The sequence below is a fragment of the Propithecus coquereli genome, unplaced genomic scaffold (genome assembly GCF_000956105.1).
Source record: "Propithecus coquereli isolate 6110/MARCELLA unplaced genomic scaffold, Pcoq_1.0 Scaffold10, whole genome shotgun sequence".
Taxonomy (NCBI): domain Eukaryota; kingdom Metazoa; phylum Chordata; class Mammalia; order Primates; family Indriidae; genus Propithecus; species Propithecus coquereli.
In genome coordinates this window covers 10,909,755-10,923,738 of record NW_012133858.1, presented here as the reverse complement: position 1 = coordinate 10,923,738, position 13,984 = coordinate 10,909,755, and the positions used below count along the sequence as shown (strand labels likewise).

Below are 13,984 nucleotides of genomic sequence, written 5' to 3'. Positions count from 1 at the left end.
GAATAGTTTTCTAAGGAAAGCAAGGTGACAAATTATATCAAGAATTATAAAGATATTTCTACCCCTTAAATCAGCAATTTCTCACTTAGAAATAAAACCTAATGAAATAATACATAAAAAAGCAAGTGATACATTTAAGATGTTTAGTGCAGGATTATCTGTAATAGCAAAATTATTGGGAGAACCAAATGATAGCTAATGATTCAGTAAGTTGTGAAATGTCACAACAATGGGGTATGGTAGAGTACATAAAAGCAAAAATATATGGTGTCAATGTAGAAACTTGGGACATTCTAGGATATTATGTTAAATGGAGAAAAGAAAAAATAGAATAAATGGAAAGCAAATAGCAACATTATGAAATTTAACTCACTATATGAGTAATTACATTAAATGTAAATAGCCTTACTACTATGATTGGAAGCAAATATTGTTAGATTGGATAATGAAAGACCCACTACATGCTGTTTGTAAGAGACACACTTTATGCATAAAGCAATGGACAGGTTAAAAGAGGAAAGGAGAAAATACACCATGCAAACACTAACAAAAGAAAGCTAATGTAGTTATATTGATATCAGATAAAATATATTTCTTTAAGGATATTTAAGGAAAGAAATGTTATGAGAGAAAAACAAGGACATTTCCTAAGCTAAAAGATCAACTCAACAGAAATGTAACAATCCTAAATTTTTGTGCACCTAAAAACATGGTTTCACAACTTAAAAAGCAAAGATAAGAAATTACAATGGACATTAGGAAATATTTTGAACTGGATGAAAATGACAATTCAGGAATAAAAACTGGTGGAATGCAATTACAACAATCCTTAGAGGGAAATTTATAGCTTTAGATGCTTACATTAGAAAAGACAATAAAGTTTGAAATCAATAAAGTAAGCTTCCAACAAGAAGTTGCAGAAAGAAGAGAAAGTTAAGCCCAAAAAGGTATAAGGAAGAAAATCATAAAGATAAATGCAGAAGTGAATAAAATAGAAAGAAGACATATAATAGATAAAATTAATAAAGTCAAACTGGTACTCGGAAAAGATTAATAAAATTGATAAACTTCCGAGGGCAGACGGGATCTGGCGCGGTCAGGGCGGGGTGGCCGAAGACACGGGTATTTGCATACACAAAGAGTGCAATGCGCACCACCCGAAAGATGGACATATTTGAAACTCAGACCTGGGAGGGGGGCAAGGGAAACATACATAACCTAAACATCTGTACCCCCATAATATGCTGAAATAAAAAAAAAAACTTCAAAAAAAATTGATAAACTCATAAATAAATATGCATATTTTTATAATTACTGAAATAATTAATATATAATTTAAAACCTTCCTGCAAAGAAATCTTCAAGGCCAAATGGTTTATCACTACTACCTTGAAATATTAAGGTAGTAGTGATATCATTCTTGTGCAAACATAATGTAAGTAGAGGAGGCTGGCGTGCTCCCAACTTGTTTTGTGAAGCCAGTACACCCAGACACCAAAATCTGACAAATGTGTTGCAAGAAAGGAAAATTACAGACTGTCATGAACATAGATAAAATAATTCTAAAATATATTATCTAACTAAATCAGTGATATATTAAAAGGGTAATATATCATTACCAAATGGTATTTGTCCTAGGAATGCAAGAATTTGAAAATCAATGTACTTTTCCGTGTTAAGGTTCAGGAGGAAAATCAGTAGATCATCTCATTAGATACAGAAAAAGATTGATAAAATTCAATACCAATACACAATTTTTAAAAATCTCAGCCAACTAGGAATAGATGGGAACATCCTTAAGCTAACATCATGCTTAATAATGAACTATCAACCATTTACTTGTGTGACAAGTCAAACAAGATCGTTAACTATCACCACTAATATTTATTATTACAGTACTGGAATTCTTAACCAGTGCAATGAGGCAATAAAATAATAAAGCTTATAACAATTGGAAAACAAGAAGTAAAACTCTATGTATAGATAATGTAATTATATACATAAAAATCCAAAAGAATGTATAAACAAATTATAAGACTTCATAAATGAATTTATTAATGTTGTTGGATATTAGGTCAATATAGAAAAAGCAATTTGTATTGGTATATACTAGTAACAAACAATTAGAAAATTAATTAAATACCATTAAATAAAAAAATCAATTACCTTTTTATAATGCTAAAAAAATTGTTCAAGACCTCTAAACTGAAAAGTGTATATCATTGCTAAGAGAAAGTAAAACCTAAATAAATGGAGAGATGTATTAAATTTCATGATTAGCCATTAGCAATTTCATTTAAAATCTCATCAGACATTTTTGTGTATGTGTGGTAATTGGTGTGCTGATTCTAAAATTGGTATAAAAAAGCAAAGGATGTAAGATAGTCAAGACAATTTTTGAAAAGAACAAATATGGAGGACTTACATCACCACAGGTGAAAACTTACTACAAAACCACAGTAATTTTATTAAAATGAGGTATACACAAGTATAAACAAAAAAAGCAACAAGAATCCTGAAAGAGACTCAAACATATGATCTTTTCACTTACAAGAGAAGAACCACTGCAATCAATGGAGAAATGATGCTTTGTTCAATAAGTAGTGCTGGAGTAAAATGAATAGAGCTGGAAAAAAATCGAGTCCCCACACCCTGTCTGATTTATACCAAAAACAAACATTCATTCAACATGGCACAGATATGAAAATATGAAAATTGAAACAATAAATCATCTGAAAGAAAACATAGGAGAAATTTTTTTGTGAACTTCAAGTAGGCAAATATTTCTTCAACAGGCAACAGAAAAGACAAAAATATATTTGACTTCATTAAAATTAAAAGCTTTTGTTTATCAAAAGATCTCTGGAGAAGATATTAGCTATATACATATATTTCTCTATATCTATCTGTGAAAAAGGACTCATATTACTCATATTTGAAATATATAAAAACCTACTACAAATCACTTTTAAATAAGTAAATATACAATGGACCAACAAATAGGTACTTCACAAAAGGGAATTTCCAAATGGACTATAACATTCAAGAAACTGATCAATATCATGTCATTAGGGAATACGAAATAAAGATGCAATCATATGTCACAGCCTAGAATACTCAAAATAATCCTAAAAATAAACAAAAGTTGGAGAATTTACACAACTGTATTTGAGGACTTACCCTGAACTTATACCATGATACAGTGACACAATGATATAACCACAGAATAGACAAGGTTTAAAAGACTGAATATATCAAGTGCTGAAAAAGATGTGGAGCAACTAAAACTCTCTTATGTCGATGGGAGTAGGGAACTGGTGCACACAGCTTGGAAAACTACGTTGCTAAGAATATGACAATGAGCTAGTAACTTTACTCTTAGAATTTTACACAAGAGAAATGAATGTATATGTACAAGAATATTTGGATTAGCTATATTCATAAGAGCCAACAGTGGAAACAATCTGAAGTTCCACCAACATGAGAAAGATAAATTTTGTATTTTCATACAATGTAATACTATAAAGCAATAAAAAAGAATGAACTTCTGATGCAGACATCAATGTGGATGAATTTCACAGCCATTATACTGAGCAAATGAAGTATCATAAAGCAATGCATAATTCTACTCATATCAAGTTAAAAAATAAGCAAAATTAATTTATGACAGAAGTGTTTGAATTGTACACTTAAGATCATTGCACTTCATTGACACCACTGTGTTTATATGTGCAATAAAAAGTAAAAAAGAAGCAAGAAAAAGAAAGCAAGCAAGCTTGTAAACGTCAGAGTAACTTTCTGAAATGTGTAGTACCTTGAACAAAGATGAATAGACACAATGTTTTTGCTTCTTTGATAAACTGGCCTCATAAACCTTGGCAAAACTCCTTTCTAGATCATTTCTCAGTTTTCTCAGAGATATGTGGCTGGGTATGGGACTTGAGATTTTGGATAAAGAATCACTGCTTTATCTGGCATTATTTTAATCAAATACTCTCAATGAACTTGCCAATGTTTGTGTGATTAGAGTCTATCATGCTATATGTTTCCATTTTGACCAACTAATCACGCGTATAATTTAATTTTTTTAATTATTATTCTTCTGATGCAGAGTCACTCAGATTTCTCCTAAATATTTATATACCCCCAGTGAAATCCACTAAGAAATTCAGGATAGAAGAGGGAGTCAGGAGCAGTATTTGTACCATAAGAGAAAAATAAACAGAATCCAGAGGTGTTGTAAATGTAAGGATATTGGAAATAGGATGAGAGTATCAGAATCTCAAACTCATTATATGTGGTTCTTTGTAGTAGAGTGAGTTTTGCCGCCTATTCCTATGTGACCTCAGGATTTAACTCCGCTCAGTCTGTGATTCCATCTCTGTACTTAGGGGAATACTAATAGCACACACCTGGCAGAGCAGTTGTGAAAATTAAATGAGAGGTGTTAGTTGTTGAGAGAAAAGGAAGCTCAATGTTAGCAGGTGGTTTGACAATAGGTTCAAAAGAAGAGAGAGGTGATTATTTCAGTTTGAGTTGCAATATACTCGGTCAAGGTTGGTAGCAGAAATCGGCTGTGTACTGTGAGGCCAGGAACCCAGATCTGCCACCTATTAGTTCAGATGAACCTCGGTGCTCAGAGGTTGTGCCCATCTTACACAGACACGATTTGTATTCTCTCTGAGCAGTGGTGTTCTTTCACTTTTTTGTTTCCAACTAGAATGTTGTATTCCAGGTACGGGGACAGGTACCACAGCCTTAATGGTCTTTATCTAGGCCCTGAATACAGAGGAAGTGGTCTGAATTAGGAGTAACAATGAATTTGTATACATTTTTTGAAAGAGGTTGTTTCCCTAAGTCACCACTTAGAGCAATGCTCTCTACCTAGGTCTGGCACTAGAGCCTCTGTTCTTTATATCCCTCTGTATTGTCTTCTAGAAGCTCTCACTTACGTTCCTTGTTCCATTATTCTCCAGCTATGTTTGAAACTTACTGAACTTTAGATTGTTCATGTGAAAACCATGGCTGGTTGTAAAATCCAACAGAAACAGTTTGGTATAGCCATTGGCATGAGAAAACCAAGCTCACATCATACCTCCATCACTTAACCATACATATAACTTTGGGAATCCAGTTTACTTCTTCTGATGATTCAATTTCTTCCTCCATTAATTACAATAATAATGATAGCTATCTTCTAGGGTTGTTGTGAGAAACTAGTGAGATAATGAATGCAAAACATTTAGCACAGTTCCTAAAACATTTTGAGTACTCAGTATGTGTTAAGAATTAATATTAACTTGGCTAACATACAATTCAACAAAATTTCATTAGATTAAAAGTGACTGATCCCACTGGACTCATTGTGAAATGATTTTATCACAGGCAACATGCAGAACTAAGCCAATGCCATAGTTGTATTGCTAAAAGTGATTGATCAATGGCTTAAATGGAGTTTTTGCTTTTCCCAAAGAGCACAAATTGTCAAAATTGAAATTAAATAGAGGCCAAACAGAAAATTGCTCACTTTTGTAGTGTGTGTAACTAGAGAGAAGGGCTTTAGGACAAACACCAAATTGATTCATATTAGCTAGATGTAGTAATTATGTACACATGCACACACACACACACACACACACACACACACACATACAAATACAATCATTCTTCACTGGTACAGGAGGAAAACAATGTAACAGAGTAAGGTAACAGAGCATCTTACCTCCAATGCTTATGTAATGTGACCTTGTATATGTTACATGCCTGAGGCTCAATTTACTCAGTGGTAAATGCATATCTCGGCGACTACCTCATGAAAATTAAATGAGAACATACACTAAGTACTAGCACGTAAAAGACATCTTTAAAATTACATTCCTTTTTTTCTTTTCTTTATAGGTAGCTCTTGTACTTGCCACCAGAGATGGAACTAATATTGGCCAAATCTTCAGGAAAAGAGAATTATAGGGTGCAGTTCCATCTAAACATGGTTTCTTCCCCAAATTCCTTTTCAGTAAGATCCTTTCAATCTGGTGGAACCAATCCCTGGGGTTGCTTTCAGCCTTTTTTCCTGCATTTTCATTGTATCCAGAGCACTAACATTTATACAAGACTGGTGTTGTGGACAAGGTCTTTTCAGTTTTTGTAAATCCTCTTATTCTTACATTCACGGTTCAGGTGGTTAGCCATCTAACTTATTTGTTGAGTACCCACCACGCATAGGCACAATAGGGTGTGATTCGAATCCTTTGGAGTGGGTATTTTGGGTTATAGCTTTTTCACTTAACTCAAACCAAGATTCTTACCAGGCTAAGTTACAAATGTATTTACTCAATCAAGACATAACATAAATAATTCTCGCTACAATAATTCCCTTATGTAAATGGCAATGCCAGAGGTTTTTTGTTTTTTGTTGTTGTTGTTTATGTTTCTAGTTTGGGGTTTTGGTTGTGACATGTTAGGCTTTTCCATGGGCAAGAATGTTATTATACAATAGCCTTAGAGCAAGTTAGGTTTCTCTCTATAGACCTCAAACTTTTCACCTGAATCATGGCCAAGGAGATCGTGTCCTTTTATGCGGTTAGAATATGTTTTGTGTCCATTTCTGTGTCCTTTTATGTGGTTAGAATATGTTTTGTCTCCTTTTTTTTAAGCAATAATCATAACACCAAGTTTCCACTCATTATTAAAAATCTTCCCTTGTCTTTACCAGGACACGCCGATGATGTTCCTTAATCACAGCACCAAATTTCTATTCGTTATTAACAATATGCCCTTTGTTGGCTCTACCTGGACATGACGAATGGTGTTTCTGTACATGTTAGATGGGAGGACATTCTTAAAACTGTGTCCTCTGATCTCTACCTCTGCCAGTGCTTCAAGATTCTTCTCTTTGATTTGATAATATTGTTCCTTGTTAATTGATCATGTTAGCATGGTCATTATCCTTCAACCTGCTATTATTTGTCTGGTTTGGCCACATGTGGTAATTTGCATTAGTTGTCAGTAATTATCAAGCATTGTTAATCATAGTTTCACACATTATGCCCTGCATTCATGCCGGGGAGGGCCCTTTGTGTAGGGATAAGATGTTGTGAATCACTTTCACCTTTAATTATGTTCGACAATAAGAACTAATCTTTCTTGAGCACTTGCTTAGGTATCATTTAATTCTCACAGCAACTCTATAAAGTGTTATTTTAAGTAATAATAATGCTTATTATTATTAATATTAATATTTACAAATTATTATTTGTAGGTCAAAGAAACAGAGTCTTGGAAATGTTCAAAAAATTGTTCACTAATTCCATCTATTAAATTTTCCCCTTGTGCTTTCTTTCTGGAGTAGTAAAGACCCTTCACGGTCTAGCAGTGTGAGTCAAAACCCAATACCCAAGAGATGAACACACTCTCACTGTCAGCTACAGGCATTCCCATCATGTAAACCAGTACTACTATAGCAAAAGGGCTCCCATGGTCTTCCTGCAACTAAGGACCCTTATTTGGTGAAGCTTAACAGAGAGAAAGAGAAAGAGCAGTAAGTGTGGATCAAAAAATAATGAGATGCTTGGGCTGATTAGCAGGAACAATTTCTGGAACCAGAATTTGCCTTAGATCAAGGGCATGAGACACAATGGCATGTTCTGTTAAAAGTCACTTGTGGAATAAGAGCATCACTAATCAGGATGGGGGTTCTCAGAGACTATTTCATTCAAATTTCTCTCTAGGATAAAAATAGCTGTCCTCCATTTCTTACAGATGAACATCTATTGTCTGCTTCAGATAAGATTTCATTACATTACAGGGCTGCATATTCTCTTACTGGACAGCTGCGATGGTGCGTTAGTTTACTCTCACTGCATGGAAAACTTAGTGGCTTAAAACAATACAAATTTATTATCTCACAGTTTCCATGGGTTAGGAATCCAGTTAGCTGGGTCCTCTGCTCAGGTTCTGCTCACACTCAATTACAGGGAATAATACAAGGGCAAAGGTCACTGCAGAGGTGTCATGTTAAGATTTTGCCACCACAGATGATTAGGAAGTTCTGATAGGGAAAATAAATCAGGCCGGAATCTGCCAATCTCTACTTTGTTCTCCACGTTAGCCACTCAACTACTGGAAGAAAATCACCATAATTGTTCTTTGAGAAACTGTTCCCAATTTCCTTAGACAGTTCTTATTTGTGATATACACATATCCCTCAAAATACACGATACCTCTTGAAATTTCTCTAAAAGTGTAAGTTTTAGAATTAAATATAACTTTCTGGAGTTTTCCTAAATGGTACAGATTATAGCAGAACTATTTTTTATTTTTTCCATTCTGCAGAATGGAAGGTATTCCAGGACTAATTTTTTATAGCTTCATCATATTGGCAACTAAAATTTAGCAGTAATCAAATAAAGCACTCCAATTACTTTTTCACCCATAGCTACCAAGCCTCAGTCATTGATACTCTCACCTGTATTTTGCTGATAATTTAAAACAAAAACTCAATAGTGAGGCCTGTTATATAGCATCTTGTCAATTTCAGTCCTATAATCCAGCCTAGAGAAAATTTTATATCTTGATTCTGTCACCGGTATTGTTATTTCTCCCTCATAACTAGGTGTCAGTTGAAGATTGATAAGTTTGCCTTCAGCCAAGCCGTTAATGTACATGTTGATTCAAGACAGAGGAGAGACAACGGTCTGGCTTTTCAATTTCAATTTTCCTTTTCAATTTTAATCCTTTGAGTGAGTGTGTATATTTTTTTTTTTTTGCCCATTAATGAGGGATGAAGAGTACACGACATTGTGTAAAATAATCTAAATGTTCAAAATTACTGCTTTTTTCTTAACAACTTTTCACGTATTATTTAGGGATAATGGTAGAATTCAAACATTTATCATTCCTGTTTCAATCAGAGAAAAGAGAAATATGCTCAACATCAATTTCACCTAATAATTCCTGCATTTTTCAAATTGTACATCATAACTCCTGACTCCTAGCATATAAATGAATTATGAGTTTATATAGTACTCTCCACATTTCATATGCGACCCTTACAAAATTTGTGAGCTGGGAAAGTAAGTGGTATTGTTCTTAGGCAACTAGCAAGGTCCAAAAAGGTGTCCACAACCATGTGGTTAGAAGGAAGGCCTTGCCTAAAGCCCAGATCTGCTGGCTCAGAGTCCAGTGCTTCTCCACTGCTTGACAGAAGAAGATGAGCATGAAGTGAAAGGCTCTCGTGCCAATTCTGTGGTCTCCATGACAAGCAGCCGTGTTGTCTTCTGGGGCTGCTCCCATTTGTAATTTTGACATTTAATGATTGGGCTTTGCAACTAATATGAATAAAGCAGCACTTGTGGCTCAGATGGGGACAGAATCCAGATGATTTTTAGAAAGTAAATGCAGCAAGTAAATGTGACCAGAGGACCCTGAAACAGAGGCTGATGGTTTGTCTCCAGGCATGCCTGGATGAGAAGGGATAGCATGATATCGCCATGGTTTGAACGTGTTCCCCAAAGTTCATGTGTTGGAAACTTAAAACCCAATGCAACAATGTTGGGAGATGGGGCCTGATAAGAAGTGACTAAGCTATAAAGTCTCTGCCCTCATAAATGGATTAACGTTGTTATCGCAGAAGTGGATTACTTATCTCAAGAGTGGGCTTGTTATAAAAGAAAGCTCGGCCCCCTCTTGCTCTCTTGCTCTCTCACACTTTCCTGCCTTTTGGCCTCTTTCCACCATGGGACAGCACAGCAAAAATGCCCTCACCAGATGTGGCCCTGTGACCGTGCACTTCTTAGAGCCAAGAATAGTAAGAAACAAATTATCTAATTTGTGGTATTCTGTTATAACAACACAAAATGAACTAAGACAAACATATTCAAGATTCGAGAAGCCCTGCCATTACCTGCTGAGCTGTTTCACCTTGTAATTCTCAAACCTAATTGGTAGAGAGAACAAGGAAACTTTTTATAGACTATCCATTAATAATATTATTCTATAGAAGATATTTTTAGAAAAGCTGCATTACCTCATTTAATCCTCACCGCAATCCCAAATGGTAGTCACCACAGAGGTTAAATAACTTGCCTAACAGAACCAGGATTCAAACCCAGGTCAACCTGAGGCCCAATCCCACTCCATTAGGCCTTGAGCTCCACAGCCTGGAGGCTCCAGGCTCTTTAAGGTCTGCACTGTGAAGGATCCTGTGAGCTGTCAGTGAAGCTGTGGGTCCTGAGAGGACCTCAAAAGATGACAAGAAAAGCTGACTGTGAATGGAGGGGCTGAGAGAAACACCTGGGCAGGGCAAATTTTTAGGAAAAAGACAGGTGAAGGAAAAGGAGCCTACTGGAGCCAGGTAGTCATGGGGCACGTGGCGCGTGGACGGGAATAGGTCGGGAAGGACAACAGAGGCCTGCACAGTGAGGGGGCGTCTATTGCATGGGCTATTAGGAGGGTAAAATGAAAACCTGTTTGTCCAGCTCCAAGCACAGTGGCCAGCACAGTAAGCACTGTCTGTCCACCCCCACTGGAGGAGACAGGGCCTGAGCACAGGAGATGGGAATGACAATGGAGTTCAACTCTAGGGGGTAATGCAGTACTTCATACCCGTGCTGAGCTCAGCAAAGCAACCCAAGACTGCACTTCAGTAATCTCATAGGCCCTCCCCATCCACTTTGGTTCTTCATGGATGTTTGACTGAAGGAATATATTATTTGCATTAATAGTTTCTATTTCTCACAATCACAGCTGATTGTTCACTGGAAATAATGAGTGCAAGTGGAAGTCAGCCTGGGCCATGGGGAAGCTTCAGGAAAGGGAAAGCAAGTAGGGAGATGCTATAAACATCACAGACTGACAGCCCTCAAGGCTGGGACTAAACAATACCCAAGTTTAGTTTGACCTACTGATTGTTTAAAAAAAGAATTTGTTTTCAAAATTTATAATCAGACCATATCACATAAAAATTCATATTTCTAGCTTCCCTTTAAAGATCTGACAACACTGGGCCTGTTGACTTGCAGGTAAGCCATTGCCTGGGGCTAAGTCACAGCTCCCTCTTTAGCTTGCACACTTCTGTCACCCTCCTTCCCCCTAGGTCTACCTGACTCACCAGATGACCCAGTCCACCCCAGTAGGATTTGCATCTGTGCTTTCTGCCCAAGAGTAAGATTTATGAAAGAGAAGTCTACAGCCATCTCTCCCTCCCCAGAATGCCCTGACAGCACGAGGTAAGCATAGTTGGATTCCTAACAGAGGTTTTTAATGGATGTTTCAAAAAGTGTTTGATTACTCACAAAAAAGAAGGTAACTGCAGTACCTGGCCCTTTATTTAATCCCTTGATACACCTGTCCCATCTGTGATTGACAGAATTAAAATACTGGGCTAGAAACTTTACGAATACAGCACCTAGTTAGAGAAGAATAAAGATTAACATAAGATTTTCATGAGCACTCATCTACATGTTGAAAACTTTAGAGGTGACACAGAATTGTGTAGCAACACAGATGAATAGATTTTAATTCTTAAATCCTTTCAGTCTGAAGATTTTAAAGCACTGTACCATCATCAAGCTCAGCGTGGTACAATAATTCAAGCCTCAAATGTGAGCTACCTTTGTAATTTTAAATTTCCTAGTAGCCACATTAAAGAAGTAAAAAGAAGCAGATGAAATTTAATTTTCATAATAGATTTTATTTAACTCAATCTATCTAAAATAATATTGTCAATTCGATGTGTAACTAATGCAAAATTTATTGAGATATTTTACTTTGTTCTTTATTAGGAACAGATTACAATCTGGTGTGTGTTTTATACATAAAGCACATTTTAATTTGGACCAGCTACTTTTCTAGTGCTCAGAAACCACCCGTGGCCAGTGGCTGTCTTATTGGACAGCACAGATGTAGATGAAATAATTTGTTTTCCTTAGATTAGCAGACAAGAACTAGGGAAGCTAGACAGGAAATTGACTCCATTCTGATGTATATATATATACTTTTCGGCCCCCAAGGTGTCCTCACTCTGTCCCTTCCTTTGTCTCTGTCTCCTCTTCTCATTGCCTAGCAAGAGACACACTGTCGTAGTGTCAACAGTGCAGGTTATGAAGAAAGAAGGTGTGGGCTGCATTCCCAGCATGTGCCTTGCAGGCTAATGACCTTGGCCAAGTTACCTAACCTCTCTGGACTCAGATTTCTTTTCAATAAAATAGGATTAATTCTTTCATGACTGAGTTCTGAGGATCAAATAAAATCATAAATGTAAGCTCCTCAGCACCAAATAGACACTGTGGGAGTCTTCATGTTTTTAATGATTATTTTTCAAGATTTACGTATGTTTGGCAGAAGTGGCAGTGGAAAAAAAGAATTAGATAAGTGAGAAAGTTTTTTAATATATGCTAAAATCCCAGGCCACATTTTTCTCCATCTTTAGTACTTGGTGCTTAAAAACCCACAACTAAAGGACACAGGGAGCATTGTAGGGGGGAAGGGCACGCCTCTAACCCTCGCTTGGGTGAGACAAAGACATAAAATGTAACCATAATGTTTGGACACTCTTAATACCCTGAAATAAAAAACAAAACAAAAAACAAAAACAAACAACAACAAAAAAAACCTCTCTCTGCTCTTGTAAAAAGCATGACTTCAGCCCAAATCTCTCTGAGCCTAGGTTGTGTAGACATATCCAAAGCATAGGAATACGAAAAGAGTTTCAGTTTTTTCCAGAGTTTGTCCAATTGTATGGCAACCCAGATAATAAGGGGCATCTCAAGGTACCCCAAATACTCTATGAAATGTCTGAGGAAACTTCACACAGTCTGCCACATACAAAGACAGCAAGAACTCTACCATCCAGAGGACACAGCTTTCTCAGCCCTGCAGGGTCCTTGGTGCATCATGGCTTGCCAGGAGCCTTACCAGACTTCACCCTTCCCAGGTCTTAAAGCCAGCACCATCGGCGCTACAGTCAATCTTCCAATTTAGCTGAAAACCGTAGCCAACGCCCCGGCCTTCCGCACTTCAAGAAGACTGAAAAAAGAAGGGAAGACTCACCAGTTCATTCTCCTCCCCGTGGTTCAGCAAAGCCTGGTGGTCCTTCTTCCTGTTCTCCTCCATCTAAACCACATCTGTTGGGACCCCTCCTGACTAGCTCCTTGGGGAAATGTCAAAACCACCTGGGCTTCTGTGAATTTAGAAGAGTCACTATTTGTCTTGGTTTCCCTCCTGTGCTTTAAAATCTCTCAGCACACACCCTGCTTATTAGACTGACAAAGGAATGAGAGGAAATCCTCTCCTCAGCAACAGGATTGGTCTGTTAATCTATCTGCTTGTTGTGGGTTTTTTTTTTCCTAGTGTTTATTTACTGGGCTAGATGTAAGTGCCTCCAGACTTAAAGGAATGATGGAAAAACAAGTTGCTAAACTAGAAATCTTTCATAAATATCTCAGCCAATGAATATGAATGGCCATTTTGCTAAAAACCTCAAATAAAAGGATTAACCAATGAGAGATGTTAAAAAAAAAAAACCCTGTGAACCTCGGGAAAGTAATGAACGTACTGGGGGTAGCAATGAGAATTGAAAGAAAGGAGGTTGGCTTATGATGGGGAACGTAGGAATCATTTTGGAATCAGAAAAATCTGGGTTCTAACCCCTGCTTTACTGATGACCCTGGACAAATCGCTGAAAATCTGAAGATCAAGTCTCTAGCGCATGAAATGTCAATAATAATTATAGGGTTGATAGAATGATTTAAGATGACATTTGAAAAAGGCCAACTACAGCCCTCACCACACTCAATAAGAGATAAGTAATCATCATCATAATCATAGCACTAATCAAGAAGAGAGAGGCTTTTGGAAAGTAAACTATAATAACAATTTGATTCCTTTCATTTTCCCTTTATAGTTTACAAAATATTTTCAAATGAATAAAGTATATATGGAGGGAAGAGGAGCCAAAAATGGTACTTCAACACCTATGTAATCGCCA

At 36.6% G+C, this 13,984-nt stretch overlaps 1 protein-coding gene across 1 annotated transcript in view; it reads right to left on the bottom strand.

Moving 5' to 3' along the window:
- Nucleotides 1-13,110, bottom strand: part of ATP13A5 (ATPase type 13A5) — a 108,319-nt gene extending 95,209 nt beyond the window's left edge. The window contains exon 1 of the mRNA XM_012640340.1: nt 13,048-13,110. Within this exon, the coding sequence (XP_012495794.1) occupies nt 13,048-13,110 (63 nt within the window). The remainder of the gene's footprint in view (nt 1-13,047) is intronic.
- Nucleotides 13,111-13,984: the final 874 nt, after the last annotated feature.